The 20,771-nt window shown below is 35.0% G+C and overlaps 1 protein-coding gene across 2 annotated transcripts in view; it reads right to left on the bottom strand.

Moving 5' to 3' along the window:
* Positions 1-20,771, bottom strand: part of LOC126817310 (unconventional myosin-Ie) — a 49,002-nt gene extending 28,231 nt beyond the window's left edge. For both annotated transcript variants that reach the window (XM_050544167.2, XM_050544168.2), the window contains exons 1-4: positions 20,551-20,771; positions 13,016-13,141; positions 1,219-1,308; positions 692-786 (exon numbers count right to left, since the gene is read on the bottom strand). In XM_050544167.2, the coding sequence (XP_050400124.1) occupies positions 692-786; positions 1,219-1,308; positions 13,016-13,141; positions 20,551-20,553 (314 nt within the window). In that variant the 5' untranslated portion in view covers positions 20,554-20,771. The remainder of the gene's footprint in view (positions 1-691; positions 787-1,218; positions 1,309-13,015; positions 13,142-20,550) is intronic.

Here is a 20,771-nt window from a genome sequence, read left to right as displayed (position 1 = left end):
TTGGCAGTAATTATCGGAAATCGTTGAAAATCAATAGGATTCTTCATCTCATGGCCTCAAACACTGCGTATAAATTTAAAGTCTGGCAGTAATTATCCGAAATCACTGAAAATCAATAGGCTTCTTCGTCTCATGACCTTAAACACTGTGTATAAATTTAAAGTCAATCGGTTTATATTATCTTTTGCCTCTAGAGCATCCACAAGATATTTTGAATTGATCAAGGGCCATAACTCTGGCAGTAATTATCGGAAATTGCTGATAATCAATAGGCTTCTTCGTCTCATGACCTTAAACACTGTGTATAAATTTAAAGTCAATCGGATATTAGCCTCTAGAGCATCCACAAGAATTTTTTAAGTGATCAAGGACCATAACTCTGGCAGTAATTATTGGGAATTGCTGAAAATCAGTAGGCGTATTCGTCACATGACCTTGAACACTGTGTATAGATTTAAAGTCAATCGGATATTAACTTTAGCCTCTAGAGCGTCGACAAGCAATTGTGGACACCGGACCGGGGCGACAACAATATACGACCAGATTTAAATTGTAGACGCAGGACTGACGGACGGACGGGGGTGACGACAATATACGACCACATTTCAATATGGGGGTATAAAAATTAGAACATGATCCTTACAAGGTAAACTGTGCTCACTGCCCAGCAATTTTCTACTTAATATTTTACCTGATAATAACACATTGGTTCTCCATCTCTATTAACATATTACGATACATGTTATCTGTTAACGCATACACATGTGGTGGATTCTCATACTGTGCCTATAAAATAAAAAAGTCAGTCATTATTAGGCCAAATTTGAAAGACGCAAAATAGACATGTGGCCAAGTTATCCAATTTTGATATCTTAATCACATACTGTCAAAAAACACCACTCGGCTATCCTGCCACAATCAAGTACCATTGATGTATGATGCCTGTCATATTTTCACAGAGTTAGAAACACACGGTTCTATCATTAAAACAATATATTATTTCAGAAAACCAAATCTTTGTTCATTTAAATTACCGGTATACCAATTGCTTTGGTTACACAATTTTTAAGTCTTCCTCTCAGTTATGCAGACACTTAACTAAGAAAAAAGATGCAAAAGGATTCAGCTTTCAGAGTCGGCTCATAATTACCTCATAGATGTATATAGTTCCAACAAAAATTCAATAAGGATATAAATAAAGATAATATTTAAACTTACAGCTCCTTGATACATTTCTATTTCTCTTTCAGAGTAAATGTTAAGTTGTTTAAATGGATTTACTGATACCAATACAGGACCAATATATGTCTATTACAAAGTTAAGAAATAAACAACAACTTAAAGATAACATCTAATCTACACAATACTTAGATTAACTCATGAAACTAACAACGTTATGTATTCATAACAAATGAAAACTGTTGGTAAAATGTTATAACAAGGCTTTTTTTTGTATGAATTTTTTCACATTAAGAGATATAGAGGATATTTGTCGTTTTAGAGTGAATAACATATTTCATTTCATCGAGAAGCAAGAAAACTTATATTTTCACGAATGCGTAGCATGAGTGAAAATATAAACGTTTTCTTGCTTAGAGATGAAATAAAATATGTTATTCACGACAAAACGACAAATGTTCTATTTATTTTATGATTTTACAATCATTTTAGGTAAAAACAACTAGCCAGTGGAATAACACTTTTATTTCACTGATAAAACGTGGTATTCCACTACTGATCATAAAATAAATACATGTACTGAAAAATTCAAATTCTGATAATTTTATACCAATTATGGAAGCCGCTGTGGTTCATTAAGTAAGATGCTGGCTCATTAGCCAGGTTGGGTTCGCTATCTGGGTAAGGTTCGAGAAAGTTTCTCAGAATTTTTGGCCTGACAAGGAACACAGTGTCTAGTCATTCGAATGCAACAACAAACCAAGGTCCCATTTACACATCGGCATACATTTATAAGGACAATTGAAATTTGGAATTCAAAAAAAGTAAGCCGTAATGCCCCTGTCCTAGCGTAATGTCCCTCATAACACACTGTATGGCAGATATCCATCTATATTTATAGCCCAGTCAGTTCAGAAAAGTAGGATGTTACATGTAAACCAGATTTGATTTTATTTTATTCATTTCTACCAATTATTATGGGCATACAGGTCCACTGGACTTTTTGAATTGCTTGAGGTTATGTTGTCAAGAGGGTGGGTGGGCATAATATCACCAAATATTGCTTGAATATCATCAGGCATTGAATTAGTAGAATATACATGTACATGTACATACGAGTAAGTGTACCAAATAAGAGCCATCAAAAAATGACATATGCCCTCCGGCTCCCAGAAATTTGTACTTTTTTGGTAGCCAAATAGTTTTGTCAAAAAAGTGTTGGCAGAGGTCATCCAACAAAGATAAATGCAAAGGTGATTGAGTGTACACAGTTCAGTGCAAAAATGCTGAATAGTTTTGGGGTTCGGTTCCAATTGGGAAACAAAGACAGACTGTGATGGTTACTGTACATTGTATATCTTCTGCAAAGCATATTCCTGAAGCAATGGCCTAATAGTCAGTGCAGGGGGACTGTGCCACACATAATTTACACAAAACAAATCTACGGACAAGACATAATACGCAGAAATCACAAACAAACGTACATATCAAAATAAGTGAATGGATCCGGGGGCTAGCCATAAAAATACGGAACGCTTAACAAAATCCCTCTCTAGCTATTTCTGTGTGGGATTAGATCTACATGTAATCAAACAAAACACTGTGAGGAGTATGCTGTAAAGTTATAGGATATGAATATTAATAATATTAACAAGAATCTTGGAATAGTCTTAAAGATGTTAGTTTGAATTTCTACCAACTAATTTATTTTGTAACTAATTTACAAAATATATTTAAGTATACAGAAAGTGTTCAAGGTATCCACATTCTTGTAGCCCTGGTTTTAGACATCTTCCATAAATTGCACTTAAAATTTACAACCAACAATTTAAAACAAGCATTCTGAAAGATTTCCTGAAGCAATACATGTAAATTTTCCCCGCTGGCCACAATAAATAAATGTTAAGAAGAATGTATTCTGAAATATTTATATGGCCCATATTGTACAATAATAGGGAAACTTATGAATGAATGTACATGTACTTAAAAGTACAATCTTAACACAACATAGCTTGCCAATTTCACCAGTTTACAAAAGTAAATATATACTTAAGATTCCGAAAGGAGATCAAGCTGGATAAGTGGATTATCTTACATTATCTAGCAATATAGAGAGATATTATTTCTATTTTTAAGAGGAAACATTACAGAAGTGTGATATAAATTTCATTAATTAAATCAAACACAGAAATTGTCCTTGGGGTATTAAACCTTAAAAAATTGATGATTTCAGGAGCAAATCCAGTGATGATACTACTCATTGTTTGTCAACATGAAACTAACATAACGCCAGCTGTGCCATGAGACACACAGGGTTAAAGTGTGTTTTTCCTTCTAACAAATATTTGTTATAGAAACAGTAACATGAGGCTTGTGTCCTATTGTTTTAGTCACGCTCATCACCTAAAAAAAAATTTGGCATCATGATATATCATACACACAGTAGTACATTTCAACAATGTTTGTTCTAAGGAAGAGCAAACGGGCAACCCCTCTTACTTGTGTACACTTTGGGGGAGAGAGGTTTAACATCCACTCCACACCAACTAGATCATTTTGGGACTATCATATTTCTAGAACAATTTTATTTCAATAATTTGCTTGCACATAGGGGTCTTTAGCAATGGGATGAAACTGGAGGACCCAGAGAAAATCCACAAGGTTAGGCAGGCGACCCTACTCCTTGTCACCTTCAATTTGGGATTGAAACTCCACCACTAGATTCAATGACAGACCTTACACCATCCAACCACCAAACACCCAAGTCGACATTTGGAATAGTATTCCATGTTCACTTCGGATACCAATCTGCTTGGTGTGTGTGAAGCTTTGGGTAGAAACATAATTTTTCCTTAAACCATGTAAGAATATGTGGTACTTTATGCGAAATATTCCTGACACAATATTTCAACATCAACATAAGTCTCACTTGAGAGCACATAACATTTTGAAGCACCAACAGATTAATCTACTTCGTACGCGTACATAAACTCTAAATGTTGACCCGAACCTAATTAATATAAATGTGACCGCAGCCAGTCTTCATACATGTATACAATCTGGTCTATTGATTCACAATATCAATTTCAAAACAATTACATGTAGATGAGAAATGTAGTCTATAGAGTGTTCACAAGAAATTGTAGATGGGCGGACCTACCGACAGACGGACGAGGGCGATGGCAATATGCGACCACATTTCCATGTGGGCGTATAAAACGTACAGTAACACATTCTGCTAGAGACAGTCCACAGGGTGAACGATATGGGATAAACAATGTGAGGCCAATAGCACGGGACAGTCCACTCTTGCAATTCACAATGCGACAGAATGCACTTCAATGTCACAATATTGATGTTTATAATGTGTGGTATTTTAGACATTATAATCAAAATCTGTATTTTCTTAATTGTAATTAATATACTTTCATGGTGTACCGTTTGTTTTCAATATTTCAGTTGTACCCCTTGTACTACATTTGATAATACATTATCCCAGCTGTCAAGGTCTTAGTTCACAAGTACTCATTGATTTTTTTACAAGATGTTTGTTTTTTTTGTTTTAGTTTGTGGTTTCACTGTTTACACATTTAGTTGTTTTTCAAAACTTAATCTAAATATTTGAGTTTGTTTAACATTTTGGTGTATTTCATTTTATTTTTTTTTCTACTGAATAAGTTGTACATGATTTGAACAATGTGCTTTAGTGTACCGCATTGTAAACAAAATGTCATCAAAGGTCGGTTTATAGAAAATGACTTATATGTACGTCATTAAATCCAATGGAGAGAGAGAGAAAAATGGGGTTTAACATCCACTCGACACAAACTAGGCCATTTCGGAACTAACATATATGGTTCAATTTTATTTCAATAATTCGCTTGCACGTAGGGGTCTTTTAGCAGTGGGAGGAACCAGTGGACCCAGAGAAAACCCACAAGGTTGGACAAGCGACCCTATTCCTCGTCACGTACAACTAGGGAATCGAAACCATGCCACTTGACTCAATGACAGACCTTATGGTGCAAAGTGCACGCACTAACCATTCGGCCATCTAACCCCCCGATACAAGTACATAAAATACATGTAGACACAATGCACACATTGACATAGAAAGTAGTTTGAGTGCACATGATATAAAAAAATGAGATGCACCCATGTTTATATTAGTGTACACGTTACAGAACAAGGAAACTTAAGGAAACTTGAGTAAAATTGGGTAAAATTCCCCTCACACGGCATTGCACACATGATCACAGTAAAAAAAAACCCACACAAAATACAGGTTAGTCTCAAAATAGCCAGTGTTGTTTTAAACAGACATTTTAACAATTTTTTAAATTCTTTGGCTGACTCTATTCTCAAGGCCAGCAAATTTTAAAGATTTTACAGTAATTGGCCAGTAAGATCAAGCTTGAGATACTCAGCCAATATCAACAATGTGACAATGTCTACTGTAAATACTGGATAATACCGTCTGATTGTCAAGGAATACTTGTGGGAATTAGATATGAATAAGTGATCAATTGTTCAAAAAACCTCAATTCTACATGTATCTTGATGTCAATTTGTTCCTATTCATTACATCTAAGAACAAACTTGATCAAGATGAAAACAATAGAACTAATAACAGTCTAACCTCGACCAATCCCACAGATTAAACTTAATGCTTTACAAGTTTAACTACACAAAAGTTTTTGATTACGGCTATGCATTTTTCAGAGAATATCTAATTTTTGATGGCTTAATCCATGCTGAAATGTACTCGAATTGATTATTTTACAATCAATTTAAAAAAAGACAAAAATATTCCTTTTAGAGATTCAATTTTTACAATATCTTTGTTTGAAAGGGATTCAAAGGGGATGAAAATTAGCAACTTTAAGATTAAGTAGAAAACTTGTAAACTTTTCTCCAGTGCATACAAAGTTCATTGCAAAGCTCTATGTTTACAATCAATTACCAATATTAGTCAAGGAACAGTCTACATGTACACCAGAGTAATTTACAAGTATAGTGTTATGTATACATGTATGTTTGTAGTAAGAGATATTCATGTGTTTATCAAGGAAGATATAATAGTACTCAATATACTTATAATTCTTTATATAAACATTAGGCCTACAATTATCATGTCGTTCACATTGCACACAGGATAGATAATAAATGAAATTATTTGAAATTTAATAATATTAATTGTTGTCTATCTGAACCTCTGCCAATTTAATCATTTGATTAAATAATGATCTATAAATATAACATTTACTTCCTCTATTAAAAATTATATCAATTTATAGATACAAATAAGGAAATATTATGTACTTAATTTAAATTTAAGTGTTGGTTGTTTTTCCAAAATGAAATAGCATTAAAAGTTCTACTTTTCTGCACAAACTACGCTAATAAAGACGGAATATTTCAGCAATGCTGTGTTCTATTTTCCCTGGACAGTGACACTATGGCCTATTCTTATTTTGAATTCCGACTTTTCTTTTACGTCAATGTGTACACGGGATTACGTTTTTTCGTCCCATCTGAGCGGCTCTATGCTGTTCCTTGCCAGGCCCCCTGTCCTGTACCTATGTATGACATGGGGAAACCATGCTGGAATAACTTTCTTGGTCAAACACCTCCTGGTTAATGAGGTGAGCCACCGTAAATTTTAAAATATACATGTAGTTACCCATGCAAATTCTACAAAATATCTTCTTTTTTTAAACTGAAGAATGGAATGTTTTTTAGACTTGTTGTATCTATTTTTATCTGAAGAAGAATTGTTTTTTTAGACTTGTAGTATCTATCATTTTTATCTGAAGAATGGATTTTTTTTAGACTTGTATCTATTTTTTCACAGATTAATCCACACTAAAATGTACTCAAACTGATTATTTTATGTACACTGTAACATCATTCAGCAAACAACTGCCATTGCTTTGCTTCCTTGTTTTCAGTATTAGTTTTTCTCTGTTTTAAAGAAATAAGGACTTCAATGTATGCCCTTTCTTTGTAATTAATATACTTGAATTTTTTCACAAGTTTATAACGTTTTGATCCCAATTTTGGACTACTACATATATAAGCCATTTAATTTTACTTGACCTTTTACTACATTTCACGAAAAAGGTTATTTGTTATTTCATAAACGTGTTTTTCCTTCAAATTGTTCAATGTGCTTACATTGAGATATTTTGTAGCACATAGCCGGTCATGGCTCATACTAGCATGATACGTTTGGGAAATATTCCCTTTTTTCTTGAATTGCTTCCTTTATTGTTAGTTTGTTTTTCATTTTGATTGAAGCCAGTTATTACTAGAGGCCCTGGACTGTACAGCATAGTGGGCGCTTATGGCTAGCCCCCAGATCCATGCACTTGAAGTGCATTTGTTTTTTGTGGTGTCTATACGTTGCGTCCTGTCCATGACTCCATATGTTTGTCTTGTGTATATGTTTGTGTGGGGTGCCGCCCCCACCATCCCCCTGCACTTACTATCAACATTTAATCAGGAAAAACAAAATCAAACTATTAACAGTAGATAATCTCCCAGCTCGGAATCGACCAAATAAAAATAAAGCCCATCAAGAGATTTTAGTGAAGAATATTGCTTGGGTTTTATTTTATCCTTTTCAAACACATTCTTGGCAGTTCCACTGGCACTACATGTAGATAATCCAGGACCATATACAAACATCTTGTTAAAAGGAAGAAACCAATCTGTTAAAATTCAGTTACACTGTGGGATCACTGATAAAGTAAATATAATTTGGACATTAGATGTTAAAGTCACTAAGTTTCAAGAGTGATTTCTTTGGATAAAATAAATGTTTGATCTATCCGATGTACCTCGAAGTCGTGTAATTAACGTTGAGCTTATCGTGTAAATGTCAACTATGTCCTGCCGTTCAAGTTAGAGTCAATCTTAGAGTCAATCTATGTTTATTGTCTTATTTGTATAGGTTTAATATTAACATGTTAATGAGGTTTTTTATGTACATAGGTTCTCACACAGTGGAAAGTGTCTCTTGAGAATCATCTTAACAGATTGACAATTCATTATTTTAACCTGATTATATTATTAACAGATCAAGCAAAAATATATAGGCCTATTGAGTAAACCTTACACTTTCACAAAATAAATAGTGGTACATGTCTAACAAAATCCTCAGAGAAAACTAACAGTTTCTTATTGAGAACCAGAAAGTTTAGTGAGAATAAAACATGTTAAAGACACATTATGTAATACAATCTAGAAACAATGTACATGAAAATCTGCTCATTGCAGGTCGTTTTTCTGGCTTCAAATCTTTTATAAATTATTATTTAGACATTAATTCACATGACAACCCTATAATCAACTCTGTAGACCATCGGATGGCCAAGATTTAAATGAATTTGAACAACGCCCAGAATAAAATAATTTGAATGAAATTTTCAATATATCCATTTTTTTTTATAACCTTTTTTCGAACCATTATAGCAAGAACAGCCAGCTCTTTATTTAAATCTTACATAAAGCATCTTTAATGTACAATGTGCTGATATTTCAGCAAATAAGTTTCAAAATTTTGAGTAAATGTCTGGATTTACTCATACTGTAGATACATTTATATTAGAAAGACCAAAATGAAATGAAATGGGTTTTAACGTTCTACTGTTCTGCTCCGAACTGGGCTAATGAAGATGGACATACGCCATACAGTGTGCTATGAGGGAAATTTTGCCTGGGCAGCGGCACTACGGCCTACTCTTATATCGAATTCCAACTGTCAAGGGATCTTTTATATGCACGCCAATGTGACCTCGTTTTTTTGTCCCATCCTAACGGCTAAACAGCTGTCCTTGTCTGGCTCTCCGTCTTGACAAGGGAGAACCACGCCGGAAAATCTGGATGAACTTTCTCAGCCAATGCAGGGATCGAACACCGGCCCTCCGGGCTAGCGAGCCAGCGTCTTACCCACTTAGCCATCATGACCCCCTTAGAAAGGCAAAATACAATTAATCTGCAGTTTCACACTGGTAATGGGAATACAAGCAAAGTAATACAATATCTAGGTTGATCAACCAAAGCCTAATAGGTATTACATTTTTGGTGATAAAGTATTTCATTTGAATCAAATTAGTCCTGAAGTCAGTACAAGTATATATTTTCCCACGACTATCTGAACTGATTTACACAATTCTTGCTTATTTTGAATATAAATATATGTAAATGTACAGTGTTAATGATCCTTGGTTTGTTTTGAAAGATTTTTATAAGATTGACATCCGATGATAATGACTAATTCACTAACTGACTGAGATATCCGTAAGCATTTATATTACAATAAGAACAAGAAATCACCTCTTGACAAGAGATCCTGTTATAAATGATAAAAGATCATTTCCTTTCCAATGTGTCATTTATATGATTAATTTATGCCATATTGGTGGATGCGTCTTAACATTTGTAAGCACTTGTATGATTCTTATAATGTATGGGCCTAGTAATATCCTTGATTTTCATGATGGTCATCAGCATGAAATATCATTTCTTTGTTCAGATTATTATTCATTCTTCTTATTATGCTTTTCCCCAGAAATTTCTAAAACTATCTGCGAAATCATAGACTTATTGTTCGATGAAATACTATTGTCCATCTAAAAATAACCATCTGATTTTAACGATTGGGAATGTAGTTCAAGAGGTTGTGACTATCTCCAAAACTACATATTCGTTGAAATATTGTTGTCAATTGAAAAAGGATCGTTCGACTTAAACAATTGGTAAATATTTCCATACCCATTACCCATAGACATGGATGGCCGTAAATAGATCTTTGTAAATAACACATGTACATGTACGTCCAGAATTTTGAAAATTTGAATTGTTACAAAAACTGTTCATGTTTATTAATATTTTTGGACGACATTTTCCATACATATAGGGTTCACAGGTGGTCTAAATGGAATAAATGAAATAAGATGAAATGGGTTTAACATCCTACTTCTCTGCACCGAATGGGCAAATGAAGACGGGCATACAGTGTACTATTCTTATTCTGAATTCAAGGGTTCTTTTACGTGCACACTAATGTGTACACAGGACCTCGGTTTTTCGTCTTATCCAAACCTGAACGGAGTAAAAGACACATGAGCAACTGCACTCTCAGTGATTTTCCTTAGCCACAATTCACTGATTCAGCTCATAAATTATTTATTAATTGTCCAATTTGTATAAAATAAAAGTTTGTGTGATCTGAAGTAACTAAAAACATATTTTGTCTGCACCAGTAGTAACGCTATTTAAACTAATATTTCTGGATTTCATTTGACACGTTTCATGGGTAACATTACACATACATGTACATAATTTAAAGATTAAAGGTGAAATCCTGCATAGCTGCATCACAGATCTAGTTTAATTCTTTTTTTTAAATCACACTACAATGTAGTTAATCATACCAGTTACCTTCAATGTATGACATTCATCTTTTTCCCTTGAGGGGGGGTGGATGTCTGAATGGTTAGCACGTGCGCACTGTACCATAAAGTCTGTCATTGAGTCAACTGGCGTGGTTTCGAATCCCCAGTTGTACGTGGCAAGGAGTAGGGTCGCCTGTCCAACCTCGTGGGTTTTCTCCAGGTCCTCCGGTTTCCTCCCACTGCTAAAGACCCCTACGCGCAAGCGAATTATTGAAATAAAATTAAACCATATGTTAGTCCCGAAATGACCTAGTTTGTGTCGAGTGGACGTTAAACCACAGTTCTCTCTCTCTTTTTCCCTTGAAGATTACAATATGCTTTACATAAAAGATAGGTTGCCAGGCAACGAAACATACGCCCACAGCAGCTAAATTGTCCGGGCAGTCAACAAGAGTTGTCGCAAATTTTTACTTTTTTCGGTAATGAAACATTTATAATACACACTAAAATCCGATTAAGAGCAACAACTCAGAAAACCATTAGAATTTGTTTGCTTTTTGTAAAGTTCTGCCCCATGCTAACGTTTTGTATACAAAACTTTTAATATCATGGATTTAGCTCTTCCAAGTCATAAAAATTCATTGAAAATCAATATAGTTGTTCGGCTCAAGATCTTAAACTCTGTGTATCCATCTTAAGTCAATAAGATGACAACTTTAGCCTTTAGAGCATCACAAGATTTTGCAAAGTGATCAAGGGCCATAACTTTGGCAGTAATTATCGGAAATCGTTCAAAATCAATAGGATTCTTCATCTCATGACCTTAAACACTGTGTATAAATTAAAGGTCAATCGGATATTAACTTTGGCCTCTAGAACATCCACAAGGTTTTTCAAAGTGATCAAGGGCCATAACTCTGGCAGTAATTATCGGAAATTGCTAAAAATCAATAGGATTATTTGTCTCATGACCTTAAACACTGTGTATGAATTTAAAGTCAATCGGATATGAACTTTGGCCACCAGAGCGTCCACAAGATTTTTTGAAGTGATCAAGGGCCATAACTCTGGCAGTAATTATCGGAATAGGCTTCTTCGTCTCATGACCTTAAACACTGTGTATAAATTTAAAGTCAATCGGATATTAACTTTGGCCTCTCCAGCGTCCACAAGATTTTTCAAAGTGATCAAGGGCCATAACTCTGGCAGTAATTATCGGAAATTGCTAAAAATCAATAGGCTTCTTCGTCTCAAGACCTTAAACACTGTGCATAAATTTAAAGTCAATCGGATATTAACTTTAGCCTCTAGAGCGTCCACAAGCAATTGTGGACGCCGGGCGGACCGACGTACGGACCGACGGACGGACGGGGGCGACAACAATATACGACCACATTTAAATGTGGGCGTATAAAAATAGGGGTCACTGGTAAGGGTGGCTAAGTGGGTAAATTGAGGTCGGTTGTTCTATCCCTGCATTGGCCGAGAAAGTTCATCCAGATTTTCGGGCGTGGTTAACCCTTGTCAGTGATGCAGGATGGAGGGCCTGACAAGACAACTGTCTAGTCGTTCGGATGGGACAAAAAACTGAGGTCCCATGTACACATTGGCGTGCACGTAAAAGATCCCATGACAGTTGGAATTCGATATGAGAGTAGGCCGTTGTGCACTGTCCGGGCAAAATTTCCCCTCATAGCACACTGTATGGCGAATGCCTGTCTTCATTAGCCCAGTTCGGAGCAGACCAGTAGGACATTAAACCCCATTTCATTTCATTTCATTTGCTTTACATAATGAAGCAGATTGTATTGTGCATGTTTGAATTACCAGTACATTCAGTATATTTATTTTTAGAACATTTGGAACACACCTCCAAGAATAAATAAGACCATTACCCCCAGCAATTAAGCTTTAAATGCCCTTGAATTTGCATACATGTACATTATCTATATACATGTACTTCTTGCATTAAAAACATTCATTGTAAAGAATCATGTATGCCTCTTGTAAAGTTTGACAAATGCAACATCATAACTTTGATAGCATCATTCAAGAACTTAATACAGTAGCTGGATAATGCAAAACAACTGATTGTACTGTCAATTATGTGTTTCTTCAAAGCTAGTGTATGTAGTTGCCGGTTGCATGTACATGTATTTGAAATAGTATATTTTGATATATCTTAAGACCCTTAAACACTACATGGATTAAATAATGACAAGAAAAATGTTATTAAAAGTGTCTGTTCCAAAGAAACACAAATGATGCGATTTTGGCTTTTAGTCAAATAAAATAAAATAATAGATTTCATTTACATGAAGATGACAAAAAGATTCTTTGGCAGATTTCTTAAACTGAAAGTTATTTCAAACATTTTAAACAGATATCGAAGGACAAGACAAGCAGAGATTATATTGTTTTTAAACAAAGGATACATAAATACAATCTTCCATAAACCTCTTTTTCAGGTTTTCCACGATGGCTGACTCTGATATTTTTTGTAAAAGAACCATGTCATCCACTCCACTCGTCTTGACATTGTGACTTTGCCAATGGTACGGCTAAAATATAAAATATACACATAATTAATATTTAGAAAATATGTCCTTCACTAGATTTGATTTTTTTTAACCCTCTCGTTAATGGGCACAATAGTCACCAGCGGACAGGCTATTCTAGAAATAAAATAAGAAAATTAATGTCCAATACCCACATAAATATACACCATCCAGAAGTCTGAGATCTCAAAACCAGCTACTATATACCGGTATAAACTTCTCCGTGTAAAGACAGCACATTAGGTAAACAGTCCTTTGATTATACTGCTGCTGCCTTACGGAACAACCTACCAGAGAACATTAAATAACCTAAAACCATACAGAATTTCAACACTTTGTCTAAGACACACCTTTCCAGTTCCCACACATGCACAGAGCAGAGTTTAGTTTGAAATGTTATGCCATATAAATGCAAAAATTACTCTTATTATCAATGCCAATTCACTATTTAAAACTAATTTAAGGGAGCTAAACAGCTAATATTTGGGACCTAGAATTTGACACAAATGGGTCGCAACGCATACAATAATCTCATATGAATATATATAAACTGATTTACATTCAATCACTTCTGTTTTTACTGTGATTTCTAATCAGTTATGTTTGCAGAAATACACCAGAATTCTCAATCGAATAGTGTCTGGTTATTCCAGTCTGCACCAAAAGTATTTATTGAGCATGCTCTCCAGATAGAATATGCCGTTACCATCTGACATGACCTGTGAAATATGCCTAGCCTCGTTCTTTGCGTCCGTCGTTACAAATGGCGCTGATACTAATCGTGACCTCTAGAGGCACCACAAGCTAAAAACGCGATTTTTCGTACAATCAGGGGCCATAATTTAGGAAGATATGCGCAAATATCGAAAAGAACCAAGATCTTTGGGTTATAAACATGCATTTCAAGTTTCATCAAAATCAGCTGAAAATTGTCACCTCTAGAGTGTGCACAAGCTAAAAACAATAAGGGACCATAATCCATGACTTTACATTGTTTAGTCTGATTCATGCCAATATTGAAGGAACCAAGATCTTTGGGAGATAAACCTATATTTCAAGTTTCGTCAAAATCTGATAAAAATTGTGGCCTGAAGAGTGTCCGCAAACAAATTGTGAACGGACAGACGGACGGACTGGGGCAATGGCATAATAGGTCCACATGAAAATGGGGCGTATAAAAAACTTAACAAAATATAGATCTGTATTTTAATCACATTTGATATGGTAACCAGCCTGGAGTGTCTGAGCTAACTTATTGATTGCTAATCAAATGCCTCGATAATCTAAGCATTTCAAAAGAATTTCGCAGATTTTTCAGTATCAGGAATTTTGACTGTATTTATATATACATGTACATGTATGATGCATATCTATGGTGTTGTATGGCCCATAAGCTAACTTTAGCCATACATTTATAATGTTTAGATGACTACATGTATCAGCATTCTGGACGAGGGCATCAGTGGGCATATAGTACAACACCTCTGCTTGGAGCTGTGGTTTCAATTCCAATCCATCCCAATATAATTTTCCTACATACCCATTCATCTATACTAATATTTGTGACTGTCGTTTGTCTGTCTGTTTGTCTGTCTGTCTGTCTGTTCGGGGTTGGCGGCTACACTAGGTCTGCCCCGAGTCTGAAATTTGGAGTATAGGGGTAGCTCGGACCGGGGAGTAACATAGGCCAGGTGGCGTTAGTCTACCACTTCCGGGGTTATGACCCCCGAGCGAAACCGGGTATCCTGCTAGTTATATTAATAATTGTCCCCCGCCTTTCGAAGAAAGCAGGGGACTATTAAAATGGGTTCGTCCGTCTGTCTGTCTGTCTGTCTGTCCGTCTGTCTGTCCGTCACACTTTTTGGGACACAATAACTCTCTTCCTAATTGAGCTAGAATGTTCAAACTTGGTGTATGGGTTTATTAGGTCAATGCCTTGATGGAGTTCGAAGATGAGCATTTTCCGCTTAGGGTAAGCAGAGATAAGCAATTTGATTGGTTGATGCTTTGGGACACGATAACTCTCTTCCTAATTGGGCTAGAACGTTCAAACTTGGTGTATGTGTTGATTAGGTCAATGCCTTGATGGAGTTCGAAGATGAGCATTTTCCGCTTAGGGTAAGCAGAGATAAGCAATTTGATTGGTTGATGCTTTGGGACACGATAACTTTTAATTGAGCTAGAATGTTCAAACTTGGTGTATGTGTTTATTAGGTCAATGCCTTGATGGAGTTCGAAGATGAGCATTTTCCGCTTAGGGTAAGCAGAGATAAGCAATTTGATTGGTTGATACTTTGGGGCACGATAACTCTCTTCCTAATTGAGCTAGAATGTTCAAACTTGGTGTATGTGTTGATTAGGTCAATGCCTTGATGGAGTTCGAAGATGAGCATTTTCCGCTTAGGGTAAGCAGAGATAAGCAATTTGATTGGTTGATGCTTTGGGACACGATAACTTTAGTTCTAATTAAGTGAGATTGATGAAACTTGGTGTATAGATTTATTATATGAATACCTTAACTAAGTTCGATAATGAACATTTTTTGCTGAGGGTAAGCAGAGTGATAAGCAATTTGATTGGTAGAAACTTTGGAACACAATAACTCTCCTTCTAATTGAGGTAGAATGTTCAAACTTGGCATAGGTGTCTATTAGGTGAATGTTTAAACTTGATGTATATGTAGATGTTCATTAGGTGAATGTCTTGACTGAGTTCAATAATTAACATTTCGAGCTGAAGCTAAGCAGAGCTAATCGATTTCATTTGTCGATGGTTTGGGACAAGATAATCTTGATTCTATCTGATAGAGAGTGATGAAACTTAGTGAAAAAAATAAATGTGCGATTAATTAATATGTGTCATCTATTTATTTTGCAATTTCGGCGGGGGACATCAGCCTCACTGTTGGCTTGTTTTATTCTATAACTGCATGCAAATGCAAGCAAATATCATTTAAAAGCCATTGAATAGCCCATGGTTGTATTCCAAGATTTCGACAGGGACTACTTTTTTCCGGAATGACGTCACTTTCAGAATGATGTCACAACTGTAATGATGTCACTATTTGGAAACCATCGTTTTTGTAAATGGTTGTATTCAATGGCTTTGACAGGGACTACTTTTTTCCAGAATGACGTCATTTCCAGAATTATGTCAAAACTTGTAATGATGTCACTACTCGGCAACCACCGTTTTGTAAACGATTGTATTTAATGGCTTGGACAGGAACTACTTTTTTCTAGAATGACGTCATTTCCAGAATGATGTCACAACTGTAATGTCACTACTTCGCAACCACCGTTTTTGTAAACAAAAAAATGGAGGAACCTATGATTAATTTTGAATTATTGGAGATGATTTTTTTGATAATCTGGATAGCACAGTGTCTACAGAACTCAATGACCATTGAATTTGTTCTTATTTTGAGATCTGCATTATAGTAATAAGTATATAGTACAGTGATTCTCAACCAGTGCACTGTGAGATCTTCCTAAGTGTGCCGCGAAATTTTGAATGGCACACTAAGAAAATGTGAAAAACCATATGACACTGGTGTCTACTGATAAGTTGTTCATACAGTAGCTGTGTTTTTCTTTATTTAGTGGAGTCATTCTATGTGTGTATGACTAGTCTATATCTACGGTTGTATGCCATCTGATTTACCATGTTTTTATTTTGTAAAATTCAAATATTTTTCGTATATATTTAGCCAGGTGTGCCGCTATTTTTTCATGTGTTCAAAGGTGTGCCGTTGGCAAAAAAAGGTTGAGAACTACTGACATAGAATATAGACACACCATATCATACATGTAACCGGTTCCAGTTATTTACAGCTTATACACATAAATACATGTACATTATATATGTTTAATGGGTGTCAAAAGGTTGGCTATAATTTCTTTTATTAGAAGATTTTAAATTCTTCAGTACTAATTAACAACAGAATATGATCTTTGGATACTTGTAGTTTATGATGAACTAGCCCTAGTTGCTTTAATTATTTCTAACTTCTTTATATTCTGAAATTTGAATCATCCTTACAGTATAAAAAAAGTACTTGAATCCTGGAATAGGTGTGAAAGCAGATATGTAAAGGGGAAGTGGTGGGCTTTAGCCCTAGGTCATTTAGTTGGTGGACCAATACAATGTCTTTAATTTAGTAATCTGACTTTTATTAATTTTTAGTTTCAAAGATGCTTTCCTCGAGATAATCTGAAAGTTAAAAATAAAAAAAAATCATGCTGGTTTTGAGTACACCACGGTTTTACTTTGTGCACCCCCACCCATTTTTATTGACATTTTTACATGTGGTATCTATTATAATATAATTCATAGAAACATCTTTATCAATACATGTAGTATCATCAAATTGTCCTTATTAATTTATTTGTCAATTCGTGTCTGAGATTTCTGAATAAACTTCTGTTTCATTTCCTTCGTCATCAAGCCACCTTCACTGTGCCTCTTATTTCACATACGTGTACTCCATTCGTAAAGCTGTACCTTTAATCTATCTTCACACATCACATACATGTACATGCATGGACTTGGATTCATTCTACCACAAATTCAAAATTTCATTGAATCTACTTGGTTAAAATGAAATGAAATTTTTCATCCTACTGTTCTGCTTCAACTGGGCTAATGAAGATGGGCATACAGTGTGCTATGATAGAAATTTTGTTTGGTCAGCGGCGCTATGGCCTACTCTTATGTCGAATACCAACCACCAAGGGTTCTTTTATGTGCACCCCAATCATGGCCCAATGTGTACCTTGCCAGGCCCTCCAATCTGCACCTCTGACAAGGGGAAACTGCGTCGTAAAATCTAGAGGAACTTTCTCAGCGAACACCAGAATTGATCTGTGGAAGTCGGTGCATTTCATTTCATTTCGAACACTGCCTCCAGGATAGCAAGCCAGCACCTACCTACTACAATTAAGCTTAGTTACACCCCATAAAATAAAATATAACTGTTGTGAAAGGTAAACATGACAGGTGCATCAACTGGCGAGACCCTATATAAAAGATGTCTGAAATTACACATTTAAACACACCCACATAATTAAAAAAAAAAATTCAGATGTGAAAACATATCTTTCATTTGAATAAAATATAACCATTTAAAATACCTGCATCCTTAAAACTGATTAAAAAAATTTATCAACTTTTAATGTGTTAAACATTAAATATAATGTACTGTAGATAATAATTGAGCTCTCTTTAACAATTATATTACATAAATCATACAACCAATACAGACTTGTACAGTAGCTCAAAGGGTTAATAGTAAGTGCAATCAATAACAAATCTAACCAGTAAGTCACACCATCCTGACAACTTGAGTGTGTAATTACAAATTAATTATCAAACCCTGAGGGATAATAGTTAAGTGACAATGTGAAATAAAAATATCATTTTTATTAGATGCAATAAATGCCCAAGTGCTCAATTTCTTTTCCAATCCTGGTCACATATTCGAACCAAACATTTCAAAACACAATAACGACAGAACAATAACTTAGTAAACAAATTAAAGGTGTAAGCATTTGGGATCATCATCACTTGATAAAAATCATTTTCAATATGATGTGATTTAACTAAGCCTATAAAATTATAGATAGATGCTGAAAAACTTTGATTGTATGCCAGTGTTTTCTCATCACCTTATACGTGTAATAAACAGTACTTGTGTTAATATGGTTGTCACAGGTAAATTATAGTGAGCTCCTGGCTGTTACATGCTATAATTAGTGTTATGAACTAAAGATCCATATATTTTATGCATTACGTCTATAAAGAATACATACAAATATCCCAATCAGTTCTTTTAAAGGCTCAATACCACTCTTGTTGTAACTGAATAATATGTCCCAATCTTTATTCTGGTCAACAAATTGTACTATTTTACAATATTCCAATTAATTGATGATACAAATTTCATCTTAACACACCTAATTTAAAAAATTGGAAAAATTCAACTAAATGATTTGAAAAGCCTGACGTAAAGCTTTTCAAATGTGACTTGGATTTAGAAATATTTTTGAACCCTCTGGACAAGTAAAATAGGATTTAATGGATAATTTAAACAACAGGTAGGACACTAACACATCTAGTACTTAGAATAAGGCTATTTTTTTATTTTCTGGAGCTGTCAAGCCAGCAAGGGCCATTTGCATTTTCGCTAAAATATAAAATTTCTCACTAAATAGTACCCAGATTGATTATTTAAAAATCAAAATTTACCGGCTTGGATTCAATTGCATTTAAACTAGGCCTATCAGGTTTCTCCGTTACCGATAAAAGATGGCGGCTTCCTGTTACACTCGAGCAGCCTAGATCGATGAAATTTTAATTCCACATATCTTTGTAAATACTAAACACAACTGAACTATTTTATATAGTATTTTTGGACTGACACTCCTATAGTTTGCAAGTGATTCATAATGCTTAAAACGGTGCATTGAGACTTTAATGTAGATTTAAATAGTAAATGAAATGAAACAGGGTTTAACGTCCTACTGTTCTGCTCCGAACTGGGTTAATGAAGACGGGCATACACCATACAGTGTGCTAAGAGGGAAATTTCACTCTGACAGCGGCACTACGGCCTACTCTTATATTGAATTCCAACTGTCAATGTGTACACAGCTCTGTCCTTGTCAGACTCTCCATCCTGCATCACTGACAAGGGGGAACCACACCGGAAAATCTGGATGAACTTTCCCATCCAATCCAGGGATCGAACACCTGACCTCCAGGCTAGCTAGCCAGTGTCTTACCCACATTGCCAGATTTGAATAGTAGCCTACATGAATTCATATTAATTTGATGAAAGACTTTTAGGAGAGAAACAATTACAATAGTAGACTACATGCAAATAACACAGGTAATCCCCCACCCCCACCAACAATATCAAATAATCATTAAGAAAATTATAATTTAAAAAAAAGAGAACTTCACCAGGTCTAATGCTGTTTTATATGCATAATTTGGTGTTTGTTTACAATGTATTACAATTGCTGGGCATTATGAATGTACTTCAATAAACTGTATTGGATTTTCAATATTAAAGTAATTTAGCGTGGGGTATATATATCCATGGATCTTCCATGGTTTATCGACCAATATCCCACCCCAGTGTGCCACTTACTGCATCTGAATGTTACTATAAATAGAATTCCACATGTACACTCAACTGTTTCAAATACATGTAGTTTGAACAACTTGTTGAATGCAGAAAGCTACAATACAAATTTTGACAAGAATTCGCGAAATTATTAAAAAAGGATGACACGTGTTAGAGCCTTCAGAACGAACGCTTTAACAAAATGTCAACGTCGGATTAGTTAAGTCGACTGAGTCACCCAACTTTATTGCTAACACATTGAGCAAAATTTAGGCTCACTCACCATTTTCACCAAGTTCAGCCGCTGTCTTTCACAAAAAAATCAAAATCTATTCCTTCTACGAACACGCTTGGAAGATACTCCTTATAGTTTCATTTTCCTCTTGAATATTACACAAATCTAAATAATCGCGGAATTGTTTTCATTTTGTATCACAACACTGACAAGATAAATCCTATGACGGAAGTTGAACAAAGTTTCCGGATAGTCTGAGTTGTCTATAC

The sequence above is a fragment of the Patella vulgata genome, chromosome 4 (genome assembly GCF_932274485.2).
Source record: "Patella vulgata chromosome 4, xgPatVulg1.2, whole genome shotgun sequence".
In the NCBI taxonomy this organism is placed as follows: Eukaryota; Metazoa; Mollusca; class Gastropoda; family Patellidae; genus Patella; species Patella vulgata.
Note: the sequence above shows the minus strand (reverse complement) of the source record. Positions and strands in the feature narration are given on the sequence as shown.